The 25,802-nt window shown below is 40.3% G+C and overlaps 1 protein-coding gene across 1 annotated transcript in view; it reads right to left on the bottom strand.

Annotated features, from left to right (window-relative positions):
- Window positions 1-25,802, bottom strand: part of LOC103136825 (glutamate receptor ionotropic, kainate 5) — a 134,791-nt gene that overhangs the window by 38,413 nt on the left and 70,576 nt on the right. The window contains exons 4-11 of the mRNA XM_016670476.1: window positions 19,161-19,322; window positions 14,856-15,020; window positions 10,655-10,752; window positions 10,240-10,405; window positions 3,826-4,004; window positions 3,059-3,112; window positions 1,430-1,588; window positions 909-1,061 (exon numbers count right to left, since the gene is read on the bottom strand). Of these exons, the coding sequence (XP_016525962.1) occupies window positions 909-1,061; window positions 1,430-1,588; window positions 3,059-3,112; window positions 3,826-4,004; window positions 10,240-10,405; window positions 10,655-10,752; window positions 14,856-15,020; window positions 19,161-19,272 (1,086 nt within the window). The 5' untranslated portion in view covers window positions 19,273-19,322. The remainder of the gene's footprint in view (window positions 1-908; window positions 1,062-1,429; window positions 1,589-3,058; window positions 3,113-3,825; window positions 4,005-10,239; window positions 10,406-10,654; window positions 10,753-14,855; window positions 15,021-19,160; window positions 19,323-25,802) is intronic.

The following is a 25,802-nucleotide window of genomic DNA, read 5'->3' as shown; positions in this document are numbered from 1 at the left end:
TTTAATGCAGTGTTAGATTTGTTTTAAAGTGGGAAAATGAAAGTTCCTGACAAATTTATGGTGCAGAGATGGAGGGATGAACAGATGGACGGATGCCTATTTTAAAAATATATATTTTAAAACCTAAATACTGTAATTTCCAGACTATTTAATGGACCTAAATGTAAGTCAAATCACTAATCTTGAAAATAAATTGTAAATATGTACCATAAGTGATTTTCCAAACGGTGAATGTAACACAGGTGCTTTAAAAAAAGATACAGTAGACTACCACAAAAAGTCATTGATCACCACCGTTTGCACACTAAAACTGCTGAAGTCTTCTTCAGTTTCCGTATTCTCTCTCTTTCGCTGTAATTCGATGTCACTTTGTCTCAAGGCAAATTCGCTCTAGAGTTTGTGCTTTCCTCTTTGTCACGCAGCAATCCAGTCTTTCGAAACCCGTTGGTAAAGAGCCAAATATTGGCCTTATCGTAGTGTTCAAAACTACAATGAAAAAAACTTGCGGTTTATAGTCTGGAAGTTACGGTAGGCAGCACATGCAAAAAAATTTTAAAATCCTAAACAAAGAATGCAGAAAAATTAGCAAACATTTCTTCTGGCAGTGATGGATTTCAAATGGAGAGTTAAAAAATGCTAACCAGGTGGCTAACATTTCTCTGATGACCTCATAACATTACATGAGTCCATTTTCTGTTCATTTTGAAATTGGATGAGGACAAAAACAAAACAACGATTCATGCAAAAAGTGTCAAACTGATGCCTAATTAGACATTTCACCATCACAACAGACATGCTTGCCAAGTTGCGTATGCCTATTTGTGTGCAGAAGATCATACAAATGACTTGAGATGCATTGTAGGCAATATTCACGTGCTGTAAACATGGAAGACATGTGGGGCATTTACCATGCGAAGATAATTCATGAGGCTGGTCCCGTGTTGCCAGATCTGAGGCGAGGTGCAGCTCAGGGGCTTTACTCCAATTTCCTGACTGCGGTTCAATTCCCTGACGGCCCCCACAACCACATGAACGGCATCAAACATCAGCGCTGAAGAGAGCTGAGGAAAGAGAACGGGAGACAAAGGGAGGGAGGCAGAAAGGGCAGGATGGATGGAAACATGGGGAGGATGGGGAATGAGACAAGGCAGAAGATGTAATGAGGAAGGAGGCGCTAGCATTAATGATTGAAAGGATAACAGGAATAAAGGAGGGGAAGAGAAAAACAGATGTCGGGAATGAGTAAATAAGAGGGAAAGAGAGATGGATACAGTACATCAATAGCTATTAAATAGGAGCAAAGGAGCAGCTAAATCTCTTTAAATGGTCCATGAATCATCAGCTTAATATTAAGTGGCAAACAGACAAAGCTTTATAAATAGCACAAAGCGTTTGTTTGCACAAGTCCGTGTTTGTTTGAGACACTAACCGCAGGGCCGGGATACGTCAAATCGCAGCCCTCCCTCCATGAAAGGTTCAGGCTCCTGATGAACTCCAAATAGAACGGATGTGTGGTGTTGAACATGGAGAAACCCACGATGTTGGACTGCTCATCCACAATGTCATCCAGTCTCAGGAGGGGAAAATCCTGAAGGAGCAGAGGAGAAATAAAAGGGCAGAGAGAAAACATTCAAGTGAGAGGAAAGGTTGGCAGCACAGTGCCGTGCAAAAAATATTCAAACACTGCATCACTGCTACAAGCTTTAATGCATGTTATTTGTATTTCATGAGACAGATCAACACAAAATAGTTCATAATAATAAATTATTATCATACTTTTTAAGATAAATAAAAATCTGAAATGTGACTTGCATTGGTATTTAGCCCTCCTGATTCTGTGACAACTCCTGGACAGATCCTGTAAACATGAATATTCAGGTCTTGTCACATCTTCTCAAACTGATTTCGGTTTGGGCTTTGACTGGACCATTGTACCATACGAGTATGCTTTGATCTAAGCCATGCCACTGCAGGTCTAACTTTATGTTTTGGTCTTGTCTTGTGGAACAGTAAACATCTGCTAGGTATAAAACATTTTAAGTTTTATACATTACCAAACTTTGTTTCAAAGTACCCTAAAACTTGGCAGTACTATATTTTATTTAAGGGTATCGGAGGTAAGAAGGCTGAATGCATTTCTATATGTATGCAACACTTTTTACATTTTTATTTGTAAATGACTTTGTATTGTTTTCATTCTACTTTTCAATTCTGGGTTACTTTATGTTGGTCCATCACACAAAATGTCAAGAAAATGTATGGAAGTCTGCGGCTGTAAAGTGGAGAAATGTGAAAAATGTCAAGGAATGGAAATATTGCAGGCACGGTATATGAAACCTTTACATGTAAAAAAATAACAGTGCAGACAGAAGTGCAATAAAGAGAAATGCAAGCTTCCTGGAGTGACAACTGATATTTGACGGAGAGTAGGAAAAGATATAGTTAGCCATAGAAGAACGGGGGAAAGGTGATGGAGAAGGATAAGAAGGGTTGATGGAAAATGCTTGAGTGGCTTTTCAAAGTGATATGCATGCGAGTGCATCCAAGGCACAAGAACACATCAAGTACAAGGTGCAGATAGGAGGAAAAAATAAAAATCAGACATAAAATGACACAATAATTCAAATGCTAAAAGGGATGGAAGTATATCAAGGAGGCAGATGAAAAGCCTAGAAGCGTGAAGAAGGTGGCGGGTGGTGAAGGAAAAAAGAAGAAAAAAACCAAACACATCTCATCTGTCATCACCTTCACCTCAGACCCCTTTTATTTTCTCTCTTTGCCCTCCTTCTCTGCACCTCCGCATCTTTGAACAGCATGTTTGCTTCTCAGATCTCTTCCTCTCTTTTTCTATCTTTCATCTATCTTCCTCTTCCCCCCCCCACTCCACTGTCACCTCACTCTACCTCCCCTTATTGAACGCTTTCTCCGCCTTAGCACCTTTGCTCGCTCGCGCTCAGACAGAAGAGGAGGAGGAGCGGGACGGATGAAGGGAGGAACACGTGAAAATGACGGAGCACAAGACGGCGGATCGGAGGTGGAGGAATCGGCATGTTCTTACCATGGTGGTGAGGATGTACTTATAAAATGCTGATGTCATTCCCAGCTCTGACGCCTGTAGGAGAAAGAGAGAGAACAAGATGAAAAAATAAAGAGGCAGCAGGTGAGATATGAATGTGGAGAGAGAGAGAATAAGAAATGACAGAGGAAGACGGATGGCGAGCGAAAGGAGGAAAAAGAGGACAGTTAATGGGGAAGGCAGAGAACAAGGACAAAGTAGGAGAGAATGTGACAAAGGGAGACGAGGAAGCATACGTTAATCACAGTTTTACATCATCGGCCTAACACTAGTACATTTTTGCTGAGGGCGGACAGGCACTCCAGGAGAAAGCATCCCATTCAAACCGTGACTCACTGCGCTGGCTATCGGCATCAGAATGAATCAGAGCAAAGCCGGGTTAACATCTGCACCGCATCCCAGCAAAAAGAGTCTTTGAATAAGAAAATTTAAAAAAAAGAATATAGTTTTTTTTTTTGTCCAAAACTTTCAGAAGAGTGTAGCAAATTGACATGCAATGCCACAGGGCAGAAAAAAAAAATCTAAACTTGATGTTAATCCTATTCAAGCACACGTGTGACTGAAGACCTTTGAAGTATTTCTTTCACAAATTGAGAGCAGTGCACCGTTTATCAGCGTAAATTGAAACATTTTTAACTACGTTACAGAAATAAACACCAAATGAGTGGAGCCACTCGCCGCAAAGGTAACTTTAAATCCCAATGTGTGGGTGGTTCTGAGGAGTGTATTGATGTTTTGGTAGACCCGACCTTCTTGAGGATGAGATAAGAGACCGAAGCGTTGGCGTCAATGATGATGGTGGCCACTTTGTCGTCACGGATCTCCTTTAGGAGGGGCGTGGGGTCCAGGTTGTCGTCCAGCATCCTGACGGACAGCGTCTCACGTGAGATGAGAAAGCGACGGACGAGTTCCTCCAACCTCAGCAGGCCTGAGAGAAGCGCAGAGCAAAGACGAGTCACAAGTTTGAGGGGCATTGTGTCCTTCTACGATACTTGAAAAATACTTTTAGCTGAATGTAGGAAAGCAAATCATAACTTTATATAGTCTGTGCAGGACATATTTATTACAAACAATCCTCACTGGGACTTATTTTCTCGTTGCCTTTATGCTTAGTAAGCTGTTGCTCTTGTTTAGAGCCACTAATTGAAGGAGGTCTTACAACCTATTTTACATAAAGCCCATTGCAGAAATAAGGCCACAAAACAAGTGATTATTAGTGATTTTGTCTTAATGCTATTATTTTCCAGTGGTAATGCCTCACATAAAAAATAAAAAAGTTAATTTTTCCAACTAAATCTGTGACACCAGATGACTCTCACAGCTTAAGCAACATATATTTACACCTAAACATATTCACTGCTTTTTGTGTCTTCTATCACACTTCCTGACGACATATGGGCAAAAATTACATATACGGAGCATACTGTGAGGTTATAATGAGTTTTTTTTCCTGTTATAGCAAAACACTCCTGCTTTAAGTAGTTGTATATAAAATAATATAATTTGATGCTTTTTTAAGAAATAAAATGTAAGAAATCAGAACTAATTCATTATTCACAGGATAGTAGAGCTTCTTTTTTATTTTTATATTATCTGGTTAAAAGTTCACTTCATGCTTTGGTGTATTTTACATTTATATGTCCATGCAACACATAAAGACTAGTTTGACTGCAGCTACAAAAGAAGCATCAGAAAAGTCTCCTTTAAAAGAGCCTGAAGTGTGAATGAAAAACAGGAGGCAGTGGTTTCAGCTGTAGTTTATGTATTAAGAGATTGTACAAAATAAAAGCAAGACAATAACGGCAGCAAAAACAAAAGTAGTTTAGTCAAAGCAAACTCATTTCAAAGTCCATTATCCTCTAGCTCAGCATCCGTACATCTAGATAAAAATTCTGGTCCAACAAAAAAAAAAGACCTAAATAATCAGAACTACACATTAAGAATTTAATCCTAAACAAAATAATAATTATTTTCTTTGTATAGATGCTATAAAGACTTTTGTTTATTTTATATAATACAACATAAGAGTAAATTTGTATACTGGTTTATGCAAATTAAATGCAAGTGTTACATTTCCAATATTTTTAAACTTGATTCAACATTTAAATCACGTTAATCAGTCATAATTTAAGTAGTCAAACAAAAATGTCATTCAGAATTCAAGTCAGTCAATTTACAGTGCAATTTCAAATACCTCATCAATTATCAAAAATAAAATAATTCACAATCAATTCCTCCAAAATATTCAAGGAGAAGGAGAGAAAATATAAAGATACTCCACAATATAAGTGTAACTACATTCTTACCAAACTTCATTGCCGGTTTAGCGTCAATACAAAAAGAGTCAAAACACGCACAAAATAAAACCGATGCACCAAACAACAATTGAGTGCATATATACGGCATCTGTCCATAATTCGGCTTCCATTAGATTTCCAAAAATAACTGTTTTACCTTTTCAACGGAGTGAGGAGTACTTGGCCTCAAAGCGCGGCCATGTGGACATTAATGGCAGAATCCCAATGGAGTTCTGAATTAGCAGCGCCAGCAATTCTGGTAAAAACAACGCATCATTGAGCAATTAACCGGTAGTTTTAGACATGAAGCAACGATGATAGCAGACTCCCCATGTTGTCAAGTTTGTAGATTTGAACAAATGCATCAATTTGAACAGCACAGGCTGCAACCAGAAAGGAGTTAAAGGAGGAAGTAAAGCTGTGAGCTTTAAAAAAGTTGGAGAGTTTGGGGCAACACAGGAAGTGGGCCCGCAAAAATAAAAGTCATCCAACTAAACATGGGTGACATCCGCATTTCATACTTGGTCCATATTTGGCATTGTTGCTTGTTCAAAGGTTTTATGCTGATATAAACTTAAAAGCACTATTTTAGTCAAAACAGTACCAGCTGCTTTGGCAAACTATTATGCTTTAAGTCAAGCTTTAAATGATATCGATGTCTCCAATCATGTTGCATAGTTGCAACTTTCTCAGAGACATTTATCTAATTATTTGAGTGTCTTTGGGTCTCCATGCAACCTAATCCTGGTAGGATTACAGAAAATGCAGAACACAACATCAGACAATTACCCTGCCAATCATGACTGCAAATAACCACCTTACTGACTACAACAGTAAACATAGCTGCGACCTTTTAAGTGAATACAACGATTATGCAAAACAAAGTTGGACAGATACAGGAGCGCTGAATGACAAACTTCTTCAGACAATTTTCCCACTTCAAGCAATTTCCTCTTCAAACTAAGTAGAACCAATAGCAGTCAAGTCTCACTTGACATCATGTAAGCCATTACTAGAAAGTCTGCTTTGGTGCTTCCTGATTGTAATTTCATAGTAAAGCACCCACAGCTATGTAAATAAGTGGTGAGCGAGGTATCTGGGGGACAGGGAAGGGGGTCGGAGAGAGAGTTAGAGACGAATGAGAGGAGGAGAGGAAAGGTAGTACTCCGAGCCCCGTAGGTGGAGAAAGCCTCTGTAAGCAGTGGGGTAATCACTGAACCAGGCCAAAACTTTAATTAGTTCTAGGAAGGAGGGGGGAAGAAAAAAAGAAAAAAAAAATCAATGCAGTTTACAGCTTCCTCTCACTCCTCTCTCGCTCTTTCACCAATTTCCAACTCACACACATAAGCCCTAACCTCTCCATCTCTCTCGTCTGAGCCCTTTGCTCCAGTTACCTCTCTCGGCCTTGATTCATCTGCCTCTTATGCTGCCACCGTCTCCTTCATGTGCTCGGTCGCCGTCCTTAACCCTCATCCATCTCATGAAAACTGCATAATGGAATTAGGCTCCGATTGCAGCTTCTGACTCATGCACAGTGAGAAAAGGATACATGGGAAATGACCCAAAATCTGCGATTCTCGCACATTAAGCAGAATATCTCGCTCAGGGAGGAGACATTAGATGAATACCATTAAGATGGAGTAAGAAAAAAAAGAAAAGAAAATGGGGATGCGCTTTCTTAAACTACCTTTTTTGTGTGTGCATGTGTGATGTTCAGTGCAAAAAAAAAAAAAAAAAAGTGTGTCTTTGCATTTTGCTCACCTCAACTGAATCAATGTGAGTATGTCTGCTTCACTTTGAAAAGCCTTCTCTACACCGGAGTAAACAAGATGAATTAAACAAGGGGGGCCGACAGTAAACACTGTCTGATGTCGAACCTGTGCAGCACCACAGTACAGCTGCACACATATATTAAATTCAAGTGCATCAATGTTTAATCCCTCGTGTGCAAACATACAGAACAAGCAAACCTGAACTCAACGTGCACATGTTCAGATAAGGTAAAGCAGGAACTGGGAAAAAAAAAAATGTATAAAAACACACATATAGCATGCCACACACACACACACACACCCACACAGTTGTTCAGAGTGTGGAACAAGCCTGTTGAGTGGCAGTTAGCACCTATTCGGCAGCCATGGCAACCGGCTCCACCGCGATAGATAGCGCAGCCAAGTGGGTCAGAGTCTGTGAGTGCGATAACCTTGTAAAGATCACCTTCGAGGCAAAATGCACGACACAAACGCACTCCACGCTTTCTCAGCGGGTAAATTTTTTTTCTTCTTCTTTCAGAGAGCTGGATCTTTGTTCACCCAGATGGGTAAGTGTCCCAGCTACCGTTTGCCTGCAATTTTTCAGGAAAGGAAGAGACCGCTGAAAAACAGAGCTCTTATCTGGCCACTCAGCTCATGATCAAAACTGAAAAGGACGTCTGATGCTGTTTCAAAGCTCCTTCAATTCAATGAAGTCCAGTTGGTATTCAGCTTACTTTCAGGTCGCTGCGGGGGGGCCGCTAACTGCCGAGGAGATAATGAAAGCTTTGCGACGACTGAATCAATTTTTCTTAATGTCACAGCGTTTTGTTTGCCAAAATCTTTTCAGTCTGCTCTGGGTCGCCTTATTGTTTGTTGTTTTATTTTGAATTCTTCTTCACTGGTGTGATGAGTTGACAGCTACACAACAACTAAAGCCCACCTCATTTTCACTCAGAAGAAGGAAGAAAAAAAAAAAAATTGGCAATTAGTCAGCGGACGAATCGGATTTTTGCCTCGTCCAAGAACGGGTGGTTTTATTGTGTCACGTAGCCACAAAGCTGTTTGTATACTAAAGCCTCCATCCGACTAAGCCCTTTTATTCCTGTGACTCTCAGCGGGGGACTGCAACATAAATCAATAATGCACTCTTTCAAAATGAAAATAAAAACAGGCAGTGACCAAGATCCGAGTCCCCCGTGATGCTAAAGCTCTCTGAGTGCCCGGCCAGTCAAATCAAATGTCCGCTAAGTTCCTCCACTACTGGGAAGCTTTTCAAGCATGAATATTTATCAAACTGGTTTGCCCTTAAAACCCTCCGAGGTTCAGCATGAGTAATAAATAGAAAGGCTGCATCATGAGCTGCCTTCTGAACTCTGACAACAGGCACAGCTTCATGACCGGGCTGCCAAAATGAGCCGAGGTGTAAAGTGATAAATTTGATTTATTGGCGTCACTGTGATTGAGAACCACGGCTTTCTAAATGTGCATTTATTTTATACGGCGTTTGAAATATTGCATTTATTTACATTTAAATCCAACCACTGTTATGGAGTGAAAACAAATCTTGCACAGAAGGTCAGGTGGGATTATCAACATTACTTCTGTTTGCTAAAATGAGAGAATATTTTAAGAAATTCATTTATTGCTTTATTCAAATTCTGATCTTTATATATATAATACGCTTACTCTGCAATTTAGGAGAATTCGTCAGATGATGATATCACGGCTTTGCAAGCTTGAGATAGTTTAATTCACAACATGTGAGTTAGCTGGAGGCACAACTGTGAAACACTCTGTTTCCACCATACAGGCATCAGTCCATGACGCAGGTTCAATTCCCGGTTCTGGGACATTTACTGCATGTCCTCCTCTTCTTTCTCTTCCCTACTGATGACTAACTGCCAATAATAACAAAAAACATTTTTTTTAAAAAGTCTGGTTTTATGCCTCGGTTCAATAAGAGAGCGTCATTATTCACAGCACAACTACTGACATTCCTTCAAAGTAACATAAAAAGATGGATTACAGTTTGCAAATGCACACAGGAACAAGGATCTTATCTGATGAAACTATAATTGATCATTAATGCAATTGGAGAAAAATGTGGGATGCTTACGCCCTAATAACACCAGCACTTTTATGTGGTACGGAGGTGGCCGAATCATACTGTGTGGGAGTTTTGCTACAGGGGGGAACAGAGCACTTCACCAAAGAGATGGCATCATGGGGGAAGGACATTAAGTGCAAATATATGAGCAACACCTCAAAACATCAGCTAGGAAGTTAAAGTTAAGGCCCAAATGTGGTTTACAAATAGACAATGACCCTGAGCATACCTTAAAATTAACAACAAGGCAGATGTGGATCCCAGGCACAAGTCAAATTGAAAAAGGATGTGGGAGCAAGATGGCCAACAAAATAGACTCCAGTTACACCAGTTCTAGAATAAATGCTCAAAAGCTTATAGAAAGAAAGCTATGCAGTTGAAAAGATACTTTTACCAAATACTAAAGACAGAAACATAAACCACAAGCAATACACAACACATTTTTCTCAAATGATTCTTGTATTTAGGAAACTGAGCTGTTTAGGCATCTGGTCTCAAAGATTCATACAAACTCATTAAACCACCACAGCTATGTGTTTTTAGTAGACCTCAGATGAAGGCAGCTGCACTTTCTTACATTCTTATCTTCCTATTTTTGTGCAAAAGTCCCTGGATTGTTGCCACAAGAAGTAACTGTGGATAACCTAAAGAAAGATCAGCAAGTTGCAAAAGGTTGCATCAATTCAAATCCTTTACACACAATCTCATCACAGCAGAATTTAGATGATATTTCATTCACCTTAGTTACTCTCCTTTTGCCTGATTATATTATCATAGTATTCAGTCCAGCTCTGGAAATGAGTGTCCAGCTGCAAACAATCATATCCGGCCAAACGGGGAATCTGCCAACTCTACTGGAGTCACTTTGCTCACACAAAGGTAAACAGGCAAACACACTTGCAAGGACTCAACCGATGCACTCACACCCATCTAAATATGAACACAGCTGTGCAGCCAAAGTCACATAATACAATTTAGTAGAACAAGAGACGGTGTGTAACTCACATTCAGCCTTGGCGCAGACCAAGCTGGCAGACGGGTAGCTGAACGAGCGCAAGATGGAGCCTATGGCCAGGCTCAGATCCTCGTTGCTGGGGTACAGAGTAACCGAGGCAAAGCGCAGGTAAGGCAGGCGGGGAGTTTCCTCTGGACCAATTTTTATATGAGGGATCTGGAGGAAGAATAATATTGACAGGGAATGATAACGCATAAGAAAGGCCAGGGGGGAAAAAGTGATTTATGATTTATTCTGCAGAAACATGCAAGGTAAGGAAAAATATATAGAAAGAAGAAAAAGGTTTGAGGAAACGGAAGATACTGAACAGGGAAACTGAACATGAAGATGCAGTTACGCCAATACCTACAACTAGGACTGAAAAAAAAGGACTTATGTTGGTACATATTTGTGCAGGTGACACACCTCTTTCTCCCCACATATGTGACTGACAGTAGAGCCGGAGGCGGGGCTGGAGGCTGGACCGATCACAGAGACGACGCCTTTGGGTAGAATCTGGCACACTGAACAGGGGAAAAAGGGAATAAATTTGGATTTACAAGAACACATCTTGGCTCTGTGTTTTTTAGGACGGCTGCACTGAGCTACCATCCAGCAGCAGCTGAAAAGTGAGAGCATGTCAGTTTCAGATTAATCATTTATTCTACTGAAGCAGCAAAAGATGTTTCAGTCTAATCGGGTTAACTTTATTTGAAATATTCCAAGGGCAAGAAGAGGATAACCAATCAGTTGTAGGACATTAATGTGAAGACAGTCATTTTTATTGCTTTAATCATTTTTTAATCTTACTCTTGTTGCTGATTTACATTGTAAAGTGGGCATTACTGTGAGATTACAGATACTGAAACTGTTGCAGATTAAAATCCATAGCAGACTCGCATGTCAAAAGTATAAAGATACATCCACTAACTCCCTCCATGAACAAAATAATGTTAAAAAACATAAAATAAAATAAACAAAGGAGGAAAATTAAAAGCTTCTTTAAAATTAAACATAATTTCTATTCATCAGATTTACCAAGAGAAACTGTCTGAGTGATGCTGTGTAACAAACTGAGTAAGACTGACAAAGCAACAAGTTTTACTCTTGGTTTAAAAAGATATAAGTTCAGATAAAAGGTGCTTCATAAACTAACCAAGCAATGTGCTGCCCTGAACTTTCATCACCAAGAACCCTCAAGTTCCCCTGGGCTGTTTTCCTTTTCACTTAGGAGTAAAGTTACTGTTTATTCTTTTCTTGCCATTCCTGAGCTGCTGTTTCAGACTGAAAATGTAAAAAAAAAAAAACAACAACATACTATGACATCCACAGCAACCAGTAGAAGTCCTTTAAAACTTCTAAATGAATTCATCCATAGCTGTACAGATAGGTGTGACTGTTAGGGACTGCAAACATAATTAAACTTTTTATTTCTTTCGGTTTCCATGAGCCGAGAAGCTCAACCACACGGACAAGAAGGAGCTCCAGAACACAGTATATTCAGTATACCAATAAATAATTAAAGGTATTATGTATTTTCCAGGCACATAGTGTCACTTTATAACACAAACAAGTAACTGTTACCTTCATTTATTATGAAAATGCTGTATACCCTTGAAGAAATTTGAGTTCACCGTTTGAGGACTTGAAATTGGCCTCTGTTTCTTTAAGAAGCTCCTGCTCTTTCCAACGCGCTGCGTCAGCACGCGATCACCACAGTGTTTCTCCATTAAGCTGTTTACAATCATTTCTAGAAGCATTGCACTGAGAAGTACTTTGTATAAAAAGTTCAGCAGGTAAACCGTTCCACCAGGTGTTTACTAATTGCTGCTGCCGCTAGTCTGGAGGAGTCGAGAGTGGCTGATTATGGAGCAGCATGTTTTTTTCATGACTTATCACCTGAACAAGCTTATTCACATGTGATTTTTATTACATTTCTCATTTAATGGAAACACAGCAATTGCAAAATGGTGTTTGTTTTTACATTAGCACAAAACTAAAGTTTTGCACACATTTTTAACAGAGACGTGATTCATAGATGAGGGATGTCTATTTTTTATTTTTACTTGTGAATATAAACGCTGAAAATCAACCTAACTGAAGTGGTTTGAAACCTCACAATGCTGGTCTCCTTCCAGTTTATTTTCACTCTCCTCAGATCCTTGTAATTCAGAAAAAAATAGTGTTAAAAACAGAGCACATGAACTACTAAGGATTCTGTGATGATTCAAATAACCTGAAAATATTTTTCCAATCTGCTCCTTTTCTCCACAAATGTCCAACCTGAACATTTAGGCTAAAATAAAAACTAAAATTCCAGCATTAGGTAGATAGGTATCCCCTACATACTTATGCTTATTGCATGTTTTATGTGTAACCATACCACTGTGACCTTTCTAGACAAATTGATTAGCTCCATATTTATCGAAAGATGCTATTTTTAACGTGTAAACGAGGATTTATGGAAACACAGAAGCTAAATGCATGGGTTTATGACAGAATGGAACATCACAAGGAGGTTTGGAGGTTATTTCGGATGATGATGGTCTGTATTTCACAGAAATGAGTTTGATGACGGTCTAAATCTAGGAGAAGATGAGGCACTGGGGGGCAGGACCTGCTGAAAGACAATGAAACCTAAAGTGCTGGTGGCAGTCATTCACTTTCTGCTCTTTGACTCAGAAGGGAGGAAAAACATGAGCTGCAAAGACTGGGATTTACTGATGATCAGCTTAATGCTCCTTTGATTGATTTTCTTGTTTTTCAGTTTGTATGTCTCACCAGCAGATTAAATTATTAAACATCACCTAAAGCAAACTGATACAGAGATACTAGACTAGAAAATCAGAGCTGGGATTTGTTCCAGAGAGATTTAAAACACTTTCGGTTTTACTTCTATAACTGAGAAAGAGTTTTGACTTAATCAGAGTCACGGCTTGGTGAAATAACTTACAAAGCTACAAGACTTTTCAATAACTATGGAGAAGATGCACTGACATTGCAACAAACACATTTCATTTAGATTTTAAAGCAAAGACCAACATGAAGAAGGGCATATTAGTAAAGAGAAAGCAAAATGGCACCTGGTTTACATAATTACCTGCAATAAAATGTAAATTGTAGTGTGGATTTGCAGTCAACATCCTCAGTGTAATAACTTTTTTCTGCAATTATAGCATCCGACTTACATTACATGTAAAAAGTGAAGTTTGTTATTCTTTCTGCTTGCAATACAGCTCAAGCTTCATCAGATTGGACAAAGCGGAAACTTCAGCATTCATTTCTCAAAGCAAGGCTAAGGCTTGGACTTTGACTTGCACATAAATCTGCTTTGATAATTATTGCTTTTATGTGATACATGATGTTTCATCCTCTGAATTGATGATGTTTTGGAAGCATCCAGGAATTTAAAAATAATTAAAACACAAAACAATGCATGTCTAATCAGGCCACCTTTTAGTGTGTCCATTTTTACTGATGAGATCTTCACTGTTCACACCAGATAATTACCCACAGAGGAGTCGGGTCACTTAACTGTCTGATTCGGCTATTCAAGAAGCTGCTTTTTTTTCTTTTTTTTTCTCCAGTTGTTATTGCAGCTCATCCCAATTAGTCCTCAGTATCAGCAACTGTGAGTGTCAATGTGTACATGTGAGTATCTACTAAGTGCCTGTGAGTGCACAGGCTCCCTTTGTGGACATGCACATGCGTATCTGCAGAAAGACGATCGTGTGTGTGTGTGTGTGTGTGTGTGTGTGTGTGTGTGTGTGTGTGTGTGTGTGTTGCAGTCATCTGTAGCTGTAAGTTGATGGGCTCCCTGATCCAGAGACTAGAAAATGCTGTGAGCAAATCAGCCTTTCAGTTTCTTCCTGCTCGTTGGTCAAGGATACACAGAGACGCACATGGCCGTATCTTAAGCAGGGCACGTTATGAGCTGAACCCTTCTAAACATTGCTCTAGCAGCTTGAAGCGGGGTCGACGACCTATCAGAAAAGGAGCAGAGAGGCGGTGGTTCAGTTCTGCAGTATTTCCACAGCCTCTGCTGACAGCTAAAGATTCTGCTCAGTGAGTTTTCATGAAGTGTTACGATCCTGTTTTATGTTACCGCTGATCCGTTTTACTGTTTGATGATGTGTTTATTATTACGGCCTGCATGGTACACACTTCCAGCTGTTACTGGAGGGCACAGGTCTCCTGTTTTTAATGAGGTAGTCTTAGTGGCCCATTACTGGTCTCCAGTGACATGTAAACTAATAAGCAAAAGCCCCTTCTGGCTTCAAATCCCACAAAAGTGGTTGTGTGGTTGTGTTTTCTGCACATAAAAGGGTTGCTTTTCACACACACACACATACACAAATTCTAATTATTCTTTTAAAGAGTTTAATCTTTTGGAAAGAAATGGTGCTATTTAACATACTTTTCTTTTGTCTGCAAGACACTGGTATTATTAAATATAAATACGACTTATATAACACACTGGTATCCGTACCGGTCATTTTCTTTGTGCTAATGAGGCGCTGTGCTCTAAAGACTCGAATGCTTTCCTCTGGATTTTCTCATCCCGTTATAAGTCTGAGGATGAAAGTTGATCTAAAAGTCGTTTTTGAAGGGAAATGTTTCCACTCACTGGTGTCGGTGGTGTCATACTGGGAGTCTTTTTGCAGCTCGTATATGTCCACCTCCACTCGGGCTTGCACTGAACCCTCTATCACGCTGTTGATGTTCTCCCTGGCCAGGGCCAGCGCCAGCCGCTCCCCGCGCCCACACACAGACTGGTCATCCAGAATGGCAGCTAGAGAATTAGAGAGAGAGAGAGAGACAGAAAGAAACGGAGAGTCAGGGACACCAGGGGAAGAAACATGGAGTGTAACGATAAAGGGAATGTCAGGACAGAAACAAACAAATGAGTCATAACAAGGAATAGAATATTTTCACAGCATAACAAGGTTGCTCCTTAATAGATCCCCACTTCCAGCCGCTAAAGGACTAGAGGGAGTTTTGTATGCTGCTTTTAGGACATGAAAAGAAATCCGAAGAAAAAGAAACAACCTCATTTACTGCCTTCCAAATAGTCTTTTCTGAGGACACTTTATTCAGTGTCTTGAAAAGCATTTAATCTTTCAAGATTTTGCCGTTGCAGCAACAAATTACACCACAGTCTCAGGGTACATAGACTGAAACAAAGCAGAGATAAATGTTGAGTTTGAACAAATAAAGCTCTAAAAAAAAAACGTGGTATATATTTGCATTCAGCCTTCTTTACTCTGATACCCTAAAATCTAGTGCAGCCAACTGTTTTCACGATCACATCATTTGAAATCAGAAGTAAACTGCATGATTTCAGAAAAACATGAGAACGTCTGTATTTTGCCACAAGCCGCGTAGTGGAGATAAATGTCCTATGATTAGATGATTGGCCTGCATTCAAAATGCTATTTGTTCCAGAAAATTAGTAATGGACCTCTTCTTCTGCATGTGGTGAGAAATGAGAGGACAGCATCATGCTGTGGGGAAGGTTTTTTTTTTTCAGCTAAGCGTTGACAGGAAGATGGAGAAGGGAGTAACAAAAAGGTGACAAAGCATTTTGATTAAAAACAAAAGAATTTTGAATAGAAGAACAGATCAAGGAAATTACTAACCTATCCTGGAAGAACTCCTGTCAGCTGTTCAAAAACTTTGAACAACTGACAGCTGTTCAAAGCATAATCATGTTTTAGAATGACCTAGTCAAAGTCCAGACCCAAATCGAAATGAGCACATGTGGCAAGACTTGAAATTGTATGTTTAAACATGTTTTCCATCTAGTCTGACTGAGCTTCAGTTGTTTTGCAAAGATTTATGGGCAAGAATGTGTGCGAAACCTTCTGAAAATGATTCCTGGCTGCAGTTGGCGGGTCTATAAAATATTAACAGAGGGGAATAGAATACAAACATATACTTTTGAAATTTTTATTCATGAAAGGTTGAAGTTTGCCACATGTGCTTATGTTTTACAAACTGATTATTAGTATTGAGATCCTTACCTTTGTGCTTTTGATAACATGTTATGAAGTGTTGCATGTTTAGTTGGTTTCTGTTTTTGCAGGGAAGTTAATCTAGATTGTGTGTAACATCAGAGCAGACTATTCTCTGCTTCCTTTACTTCCTTGTTACTGGTCTCTGCAGCCGTTGTCCTACATGAGGTGTGTAACTCTTACGGCTCCATTGATCTCCATTAAGTCCTTCGAACACCGGTCACTTCCTTTTTACGCATGGGCATCATTCATTCAGGCCCCGGGGACGGGGGGGAAAAAGGCAAAAACCTGTGAGCAATATTTGCCATTCACACAGGATTAGACAGTAAAGCCAGCTTCACACCAGCAGCATGGTGTGTGGGTTGTCTGTGCATAATGTCATGATTTTCATTTTGGCTCCTCTGTTCAGAGATTACAGCACACACCGCAGCAGCATGTCGGCGTACAACACTCCTTAGGTTTGTTTAGTCATTGCCAGATTTTCGTGATTCTCTTTTATTCCTTCTGTGTTTTGCTCACCCAGTGGTTTGATCATTGTTCATGAAGAATCCCTTGGTTTTCTCAGTCTTGCTCATTAGTTTCACACACTTCAGGCATGCAACACAGCAGACTAATTGCCATGTTTTTTTTAATTTTACCTGAACAATGAAACGAGTTGTTTTCAGTGCTAGTTTGCTTTAGCTAAAGGCGCTGTCCTCCCTGTCAACGCAGCTGCAGATGAGGGTACCCAACGCATTTCAAAACTCTGAAAGCCTTTTTTGAGAATCACTTCTATAATAAAAGCACTTCACATTTCCAAAGAAAATTGCATCAGCCTGATAAATATGCTGCAATTTTCAGACAAAATGAACAGCAGTAGTGTAAATGCTGCTGAATAATCAGACACAAACCATTTCCGACACTGTAAAACAGTTTCTCTTGCTTGATTTGCTCAGACACAGTGGAAAACATTTAGGTGCTAATTGTTATAGGAGAATTATGAAGCCAGAACATTAACACAGAACTGCTATTTATCTATTTAATGATGTAATCTTTCAGATTGCTCCAAGCAGCTGTTCATGAGCCAAATTAGCCTACTTCCACTGTGCATGACTGTCCATTAATGTGTGAGCTGCAGTTCAAATTAGTGCAGTGTTCAGACCAAAGTTATGAGTCTGACCTTGTCGGGTTTCTACTGCAAAATCTTACACCAGAAGACTCGTTTAAACATGAAATGAGCACATTCAGCTGCTGTCAGATGAATGGAAAGTGGAGCTTAGATTGGAGACATTTGCAGCTTTGATAACTAGATTTGTACCAATCAGAGATTAGTTTGACTAATGTCTGATTTTGTTAAGCACTACTGATTTTGGATGGCATTTTTTTTAAAATAAGATAATTTTATTACAATCAACTCCAAGTTACAGAGCCGATTCTTTCTGGATCATTGAATTTCAAAAAGCAAAATAAAAGATATTTACTACTACTGTCTCAAGCTTATCGTCTGAAAAGACAGCTTCAGTCTGGTGCTGGATCGTTAAATCAATTATTGCAACTCTAAATGAACTTAAAGGAGCCTCATTTTCCAAATCAGTCAATAATTATTTAGAATAGAGATGAGGTCTCATGATGTGTGAGAGAGCAGTCGGGGTTACACCGCTCTGCAGAAAAACAGGCTTCAATATTACTGCTAAACAAAGACACTGTTAACACCACTGACATTTTCAGCTGCCTTGAGCATTTAATATTAGCTGATGCTAATGTACAATTAGCTCAATTGGTGCTGTCAGACTACTAACTGTAAGCATCAAGATTTTCTGTAGAGTTCAAGCTTAACTGAGATTTCTGAGGCCAGGAAACATTTCTGGATTCATGACACAAAATTAAACTGTAAAAGAACAAAACCAAGCAAAATTGCTTCATAGCTTCTTGTTATTTGTGGAAACCTTTTCCTTTGTTTAAAAGTAGCAGATTAAACACAAAGATGACATGAACACTTGATAAATGCTGTTCCCTTTTTAAATAGCTTCTTTTGGGCTTCTGTTTAAAACCCCACTAATGTGTAAAATAGTTAACAGAGTCTTATTCCCTGAGTGTGACCTTCCTCATTAAAGGAAATTGTTTTTTCAGCTAAAACCTTCAAAGAGTGGGTAACATTTTTACAGATTCCAATGGGCCGATCACTGAGCAGAGTGATTCCAGAGTCAAATCTGACATGTTGGTCATCAGGAAACGCTTGGTCCATTTGTGGCGAGAATAATCTTTTTGCATAAATGATTTGTCTGCAGTTGAACTCAGGTCAAAGAGCTGATTTTCAGAGGATTTGACCAGCTAAACTACGAACCTGTGGTCTATTATAACAGAACCAACTTTTACATTTATATCACCTTGCAGTTGATTTGTTCAATCTGGGCAAAGGCCAGGTTGTACATGGTATTGGTTTTAAATGCAACTGTTTTAAAAGTAAAACAGAGTTAAAGTTAGAGTTTCCTTCCCCAACCTTTTCTGTGCACTGCCATGCAGCTGTCTGAAAGGATGTTGCTATTTATTTCCCAGCTTACAAGAAAAACTAATTCAGATATTTAGCTAATGGTTATTCTATAAATTTTCCAGACTTCATGTTAAGTTTAAAATCATAAAATATGAATTATAAAGCAAACATTTTAGCTGTAATAACCAGTGTTTTGCTGTTTCAACAGCAGCAGCAGCAGAAAAAAAAAAAACTAAAAACTTTTGTTTCTCTTCTTTATATGAAGGCTATTTGATCCTGATTAGTTTTGTTTTTACCGTGAAATCGTGGTATTTCCACTAAGGAATATCGACCCGTTTGTTTAAGATCCTCACCCTCTCCAAGGTGAAACAACTGATTTGTGAATGAATGAAACAAACAGATGTAAAGTTTGTTCAGAAGCCTTTCGACCTGTGTAGCATCTACTCACCCATGCGGACAGAGGAGAGCAGAGGGGCCTGACTGAGGGAGAGTGGTGGCATCGTGACTAGCAGGAAGGAGAGGAAGCGTATTGACAGCAGCAGTGCTGGCAGAGCCGGCATCTTCTACTGCTCCTCATGGAGAACGGTCTGCTGGCTGCCTGCACCAACACCTGTGGGATTGGAGAGCGTGTTAGTCGACACAAAGTCCCACTCTTCCTTTAAATTGTCATCATACACCTTATCGCCACTTTGCACTGTCATATTCCGAGGTAGTGGGAGCACCTGCGCTTTCACAACCCATACAATGCACTTTCAAAGTCAGTTATGAAGATGTTTCTTGTCATATCGCACCAGCAGCCTGGTTCCCGTGCATACAGCTTGTCTAATAACAAAATACAGAACACAACTGTATTCACGTCTCCTGTGGAAAGTCGGCTGTTTAGATGTGACAGGATTCAGCCTACCAGAGGATCTCCGGAGGCTTTTCAAACAAAACATCACAACGCACGCACACACACACGTTCTGCGTATTCACACACATTTGTGTATACGCAACACAAAAAGGCATGAAAACAGATCAACATACACGATAAGCGAGTACTAGAAACAGAATAATAAGTGTAAATACAAGAGCTCTGAGCTGGCTGGCTGTACAGTACACAACACTCATCCGTATCCACTAACATGGCTGCTATACCCTAACCTCGAGCCGCCAACTTCAAAACGACACACAAACACGCACAGAAGAGCACAAAGGGAGTTCAGAGGATCTCCAGTGGTGCTAAGCAACAGTCTCCAGGAATGACAAATCCTTGCTCTGACTGACAACATGACAAGGTTGTGTTGAAGAGTTGGAGAGAGGAAGAGACAGACGAAGACAGAGGAAATTGAGGGAGGGGTGTTTCTGAGCTTTACACGGTGCTGACAGACTCTTGAAACGCTGCGTTCAGGACCTCCACTTGATCCGTGTTGTTGTAAACAGCAGTCAGCTGCTGACCCTGATGAGAGGATGTACCTTCACTCTCAGATAAATCAAACACACAGAAAATGTGGCTTCATGCTGACGTTATGGATCTAACATCCCTCCACCGTCCATCCTTGAGCTTGATGGCCACCTTCACTAGAAAATCCTTCATCTGTCATCTATCTAATCTTTGTTTGTCTACCCAAAAGGGGACACAATATTAAGATGGTGCACTGGTAAAATGAGACGAAAATGTAACTGTGTAACCAAGACGAAAGATGTTTTGTATTATGAGTACAACATGATGCTGAAAGTCCTCATAGAAGTCCAGACCTAAATCCATTTGAGAATTTACAGCAAGACTTGAAATGAGCTGTTCAAAGGCACTCTCTCCATCCATACTGTGTTAGCTTGAAAGGCAGCTGTTATGTATTTTTCAGGCGCATAGTGCCATTTTATGGCAGTCAAGTAGCTATTTTACCTTCAGATGTTATGGAAATGCTGTACATATAAAAAACTTGACAGAAAATTTGACATTGCAGTATAGCCGTATCAGACATCTTGAAACTCTGTCTCTCCAAGAACCTCCTACACTTTCCAGCACAGCCTTCAGTACATCAAACAAAACAATGCTTCTCCGTGTTGTCCATTGATGTAGTTTACAATCATTCTAAGGAGTGACTTTTGTATGATAAGCTCAGCGGACTCGCAGTTCCACCAGGTGTTTGCTAATTGCTGCTGCCGCTAGTCTGGAGGAGCTGAGTGGAGGGAGTGCAGGAAAGGGATGCGCTGTGGGTCGGGGAACGCGGCTGGCTGGGGACTGAAATTCCTAGGTGCAGTTTTGCGGAAATAGCAAGCGTTAAGGTACCTTCTAATGGCTGCCATGGAAACTTTAAGGATTTTGTAGACATCAAGGAATGAGTAAAAGCAACACTGATAATGTCCTTGAAGAGGGAGTTCCACAATAACATAATATGAACCTCAAAAAAAGTCAAATTTGCATAATAACCCAACTTTAAATGAATGTACAAAGAAGATATGGCAACAATGTCCCTTTTTAAGTAATTCTTACAAATGATTCCAAAACACTTGAAGTTGTAATTACATCTAAACCTCTAATTGTTTTTAGCTACTTTCACTTTGTTTATCTCATTTTCAACTTTCTAAACTTTTGTATGTCACAATTATTTTAGAGGATGGTGGAAATATATCAGTGTGCTCTGTTCAGATATGACCAAAACTAAAACTTCTGGTCTAAATAATAATAAAAAGACCTAGTAATTAATTACAAGCATAATATGTGGCCTAGTCAAATTTCAGGTCTAAATTTAACTGAGAATCTGGTGCAAACTTTGAACAGTGATGCTCACTTACAGTATTTGTGGAACGTGACAGAGTCTGAGCTGTTTTCAGTTTCTGGACATGAACATCAAAGCCCAGATGTGTCAAAGTCATTTTCATTTCAGGCCACATGAAGATCATGGATGCCATTAAAAAGCCAGTTGTGGCAACTACTTACTAATAAACAGCTTTCTTTCAGTATATTGTTTTTTATGGGAACAGTCCCAAATTACATCAACGTAAAACGGTGTTAATTTGATTTGACTGACAAAATATTTAAACACACAAAAGTTTAAAGTTTTATTCATGTTGAGTTTAGTGGGCCACATAAATGGCTACGGTGGGCCAGATTTGGCCCGTGGGCCTTCAGTTTGACACGTGTCTTAGCCCAAAAAAATCTGTAGCTATTTTCAAGGCAAAATATCTCACCTTCAATAGTAGCTGCTTCTTTCACTTTTAAAGATTCACATTATCTCCAACTCTTGCTGAACGGTGATGTTTAAACTCCACAAAAATCTATCGTTCGACTCCATCTTCTGCACCTCTGACGGGTCTCTCAAACGGTGACCAAAATGTGCGCTTCAGCACGTTTGTAATACTAATGAACACAGCATCCAGTGCAGATGGCCATTCTCTCATTACGGCTTCCAGGGCTCAGAGCGAACCGAGGCAGGGCTTATGTGGAGCCATCTGTATCTGTGACACAACATAGGATAGCAGGCGCACAGTGGGAGTCATTTGCGCTTTTATTGTAATCCATACATCTTTCTCGTTTAACTCCAACGGGTTACTGTAAAGCCGCCAATAAAGGCAAATGAAAATCTTGTCGCCACATACGCAAAGCTGTCATCTCATTTGTATGTTTGTTTATTATGGTTATGCAGCGGCTGCTTATTCGGACCGCGCCACAAGATAACTGCTGTCACTTTGATGACTCTTGCTGAAGTATTCTGTTTGCTTCCCATACCAGTGGTTTCTTTCTCAATTTGCTCCCCAACAAAGTGTGTGTGTGCGTGTCTTTGTTGTGCTCGTACCTGGGTGTTTATTGCAGGGCATGCATGAGCCTGTGCCTGCCCACTGTGTGTGTGTATGTGTGTGTGTTTGTGATGGGTTATTGATCGAGCCCCAGCTGAAGTGGTGGGCCCTCAGGTGCAGTCAATCAAAACAATGGGGAGCCTATCATGGGAGCACTGCGTTTCGCAGGAGCCATCTGATTGGCTATTACCAGGAGGCAGATTGCCATGATGACGAATAAGATCCAAACTAAGGCTATGGCTTCATCAGCGACGGGATGGAATCGGTGCTATTTCATTGTTATTGAGAGCTATTGACAGCATTAGACAGAGAGGATTAGAGTATCTTTACTCCCAGGAGAGAAAGACAACGGGTGGAAGGTGGAAGGAGATGGAAAGCTGTGAAAGAAGTCGGTAGGGGGGGAAAAAAGACGAAGCAGAGGGAATGGGGTTGCGCCGATGAGGGAATAAAAGAACAAAATTGAATATAGAGAGAAGAGATTGGAAAGTGTCTGCAGAAAGAGACGCAGAGCCACAAAGAGACAGCAGTGGTGAAAAAGTACATTTACCCAGGGACTGAGAGAGGGGGAAATTTAAAGCACTTTCACTTCAGTTCGGTGCTTTTAATTACATGTCAATAAACAGCATTTTCGCCACAATTCAAAAGAAATTGCACATTTAATTCAGCTGCAAAAATCACACATCTTTTTAATTTATTTTCTATATTTCCCCGTGTTAGTTTCAACTAATTAAAAACAGCAGTAAGTTCCTGTCTGCGTCATTCCGAACGTTATTTGCATTTCAAGCAACCGGAAGTCAGATTCTACCTCATCACTGCTCTTTGAAGCTCAAATCGATTTACTTCCTTCTGCGAATAAAAGAAAGAAACATGATTGAAATCTAGGAAGCTCAAGAACTGAAGGTTTAAGAGCAAAAACAAAACCCTTTGCATCAGGGAACAACAGAAGGAGGTGATCTGATCTTATGAGTCATGTTTTGTTTTACATCATGTGGAAGGCTGCACTCGTGTTTACCTGGGAAAGAAAAAAAATGGGAGCGCAGTGCATCGTAGGAAGAAGGCAAGCCTGTGGAAGCAGTAACGTCTGAACATTTTTCTGCAGAGAGGTCTTATGCCTCGATGTTCATGGGGAATTTTACTCTGACATTAACTTGAGAAAGTACACATTCGCCTAGAACCACAAATAAATATCTGCATTTTTATTCAACCTCCCTGGGCCAATACTTTCCAAACCAACTTTTGCTTTAAAAAAAAAAAAAAGCAATGTCTTTTGGGATTTGTCTCTACCAGCTTTGAGTATCAGGATAATTTTTTTTCCCCTATTTTCTTTGTAAATAGCTCAAGCCCAGTCATTAGACAGAGAACAGCAACAAACCCAAGCCCAGCACAGACTTGGATTTGGGTCCAGACTTTGACTGGGTTGTTCCAACACATAAATATGATTTGATCAACACTGCTGCGTCGTAACTCCGCCTCTGTGTTTTGGATGCTTTCACAGAGTCTGACGTCTTTTGGAGTTTCCAACACGTTTTCTTCAAGCATTATCTAGTATTTAGCCCCAACAAACTTTCATGTCTCTTCTAAAGAAAATCATCCTGAACTATGCAGCCATCACCACTGTGCTTCCAGGTGGATGTTTTTGTGATGTACAGTTCTCTAAAATGTGTGCAAAAACATTTAACGTTGACCTCCTGTGAAGAGGGAATCTTCTTCGTCGTGTGTGCGACTTGTAGTTATCCTGTCAACAGATTACTTCTGAGCCGTCTCCTTTCCATAGTAAATAAATAGTTGTACTGTGATCTTACCATTTAAAGATGATGGATTGAACAGTGCTGCTTTAGACATTAAAAGCTTGAGATATTGTTTATAGCCAAACCCTGCTTTCAACCTCTCCATAAATTTAGCCCCTCAGGGTTCTGTTTAACAACGTAAATCCATGCAACGCCAAGGACTTAAATGTTCTGCAACACTCTCAAAAGTTGAAAAGTACGCTGCTGTCGAAGTGAAGAGAGGGAGGCTACCACAGCATTAGACAGGTGGCTAGCATTGTTACCACCACCAGCATATCACTGTTGTTATTATAGTTATTATCACAATTTTCTGAGGTCACTGGGTGTTCCTGCTTTTATTAGCAATTTGGTGTGGATTAACCAGGATGAAGCTTTTTTCCTCATCAATCTGAGGCCGAGCGGTCGCGGCAGGGGCCGGAGAGTCAGGTTCACCGGTTTTAATTATTTAACAGAACTGGAAAAGCTACATAAAACATGTCCACATGCAAAAAAGAAAAAAAAAAGACAATCCAAAGCAAAGCTAGTCTTAGAATTGATTATTGTCTTAGGAAAGTTTTACCAGGTTCCTATGGGTATCCCCTTTGACAAATCTGGCCATGAAATTCTAGGCAATTCTGAGCACTTCTTCCATCACTGCAGATGAGCGAAAGAAAATAAGGAGCTGAAAAGTCCCAGAATGAGGTGGGGGAATTGAGAGAGCCAGATAGAGTCGAAACGAAGTCGAGCACAAATGGTGAGACACTATTGCCGTGTTCAATTTGCTAGGACTGTGTATCTGGCTGGCATACAAGCGCTGTTGTGGCGGCGGTACATGGCTGAGTCCCTGTCGCTGTCGGGTGTCAGTCTGCGGGGAGCTGGAGCAGCAAGAGGCCCGACCAGACTTGTCTGAGCTGCACAGAAGAAGAAAAAACTGGTTCCTAGCCTCCCTCGTTTTCTTTCATTCTGCACCCTGCTGCATGTCACCCTGTGCAATGGCACCACCGAGACACACAGAGAAGCTTAACGCATAAATATTCTGATGTGCCCGGCCGTGTGTGTGTGTGCATGTGTGCGTGTGCATGTGTGCGTATGTGTGTGTGTGGGTGGGTGCTTGCACGTGTGTGTGCAGAACAGAACAGTGAGGACAGAGTGTATGAAAAGGGACATTCACGCGCTGTAGATTCAGCTGTTTGGTGTGTGCATTCATCTTGAAGCATATTTGTGTGTTTACTGATTTGCCTGTGTGTGTGTGTGTGTGTGTGTGTGTGTGTGCGTGTGTGCGTGTGTGCACACTCGAGAATTGGCAGCTTGCTCGCAGTGTCTGTTGTGTCTATTATGAAAAAGAAAGCCGTAAAATCTGAAATCTTAATTACCTAAAGGGGAGCGTGTGGGGAGGAAGGGGTGGGAGGCTGGTTCATGATGTTGGGAGGGTTACATTGGAGGCAGGAAAAGGAAGGAATGCGATCTCCCCACTGACCCCCAGGGCAGACGGAGAGAGGATGAAGAGAGACGGAGGCAGAGGAAGTGGGATGAGCCGGGGAGGA

The sequence above is a fragment of the Poecilia formosa genome, unplaced genomic scaffold (assembly GCF_000485575.1).
Source record: "Poecilia formosa unplaced genomic scaffold, Poecilia_formosa-5.1.2 Scaffold34, whole genome shotgun sequence".
Classification (NCBI taxonomy): Eukaryota; Metazoa; Chordata; class Actinopteri; order Cyprinodontiformes; family Poeciliidae; genus Poecilia; species Poecilia formosa.
This window is presented reverse-complemented; position numbering and strand designations above follow the sequence as displayed.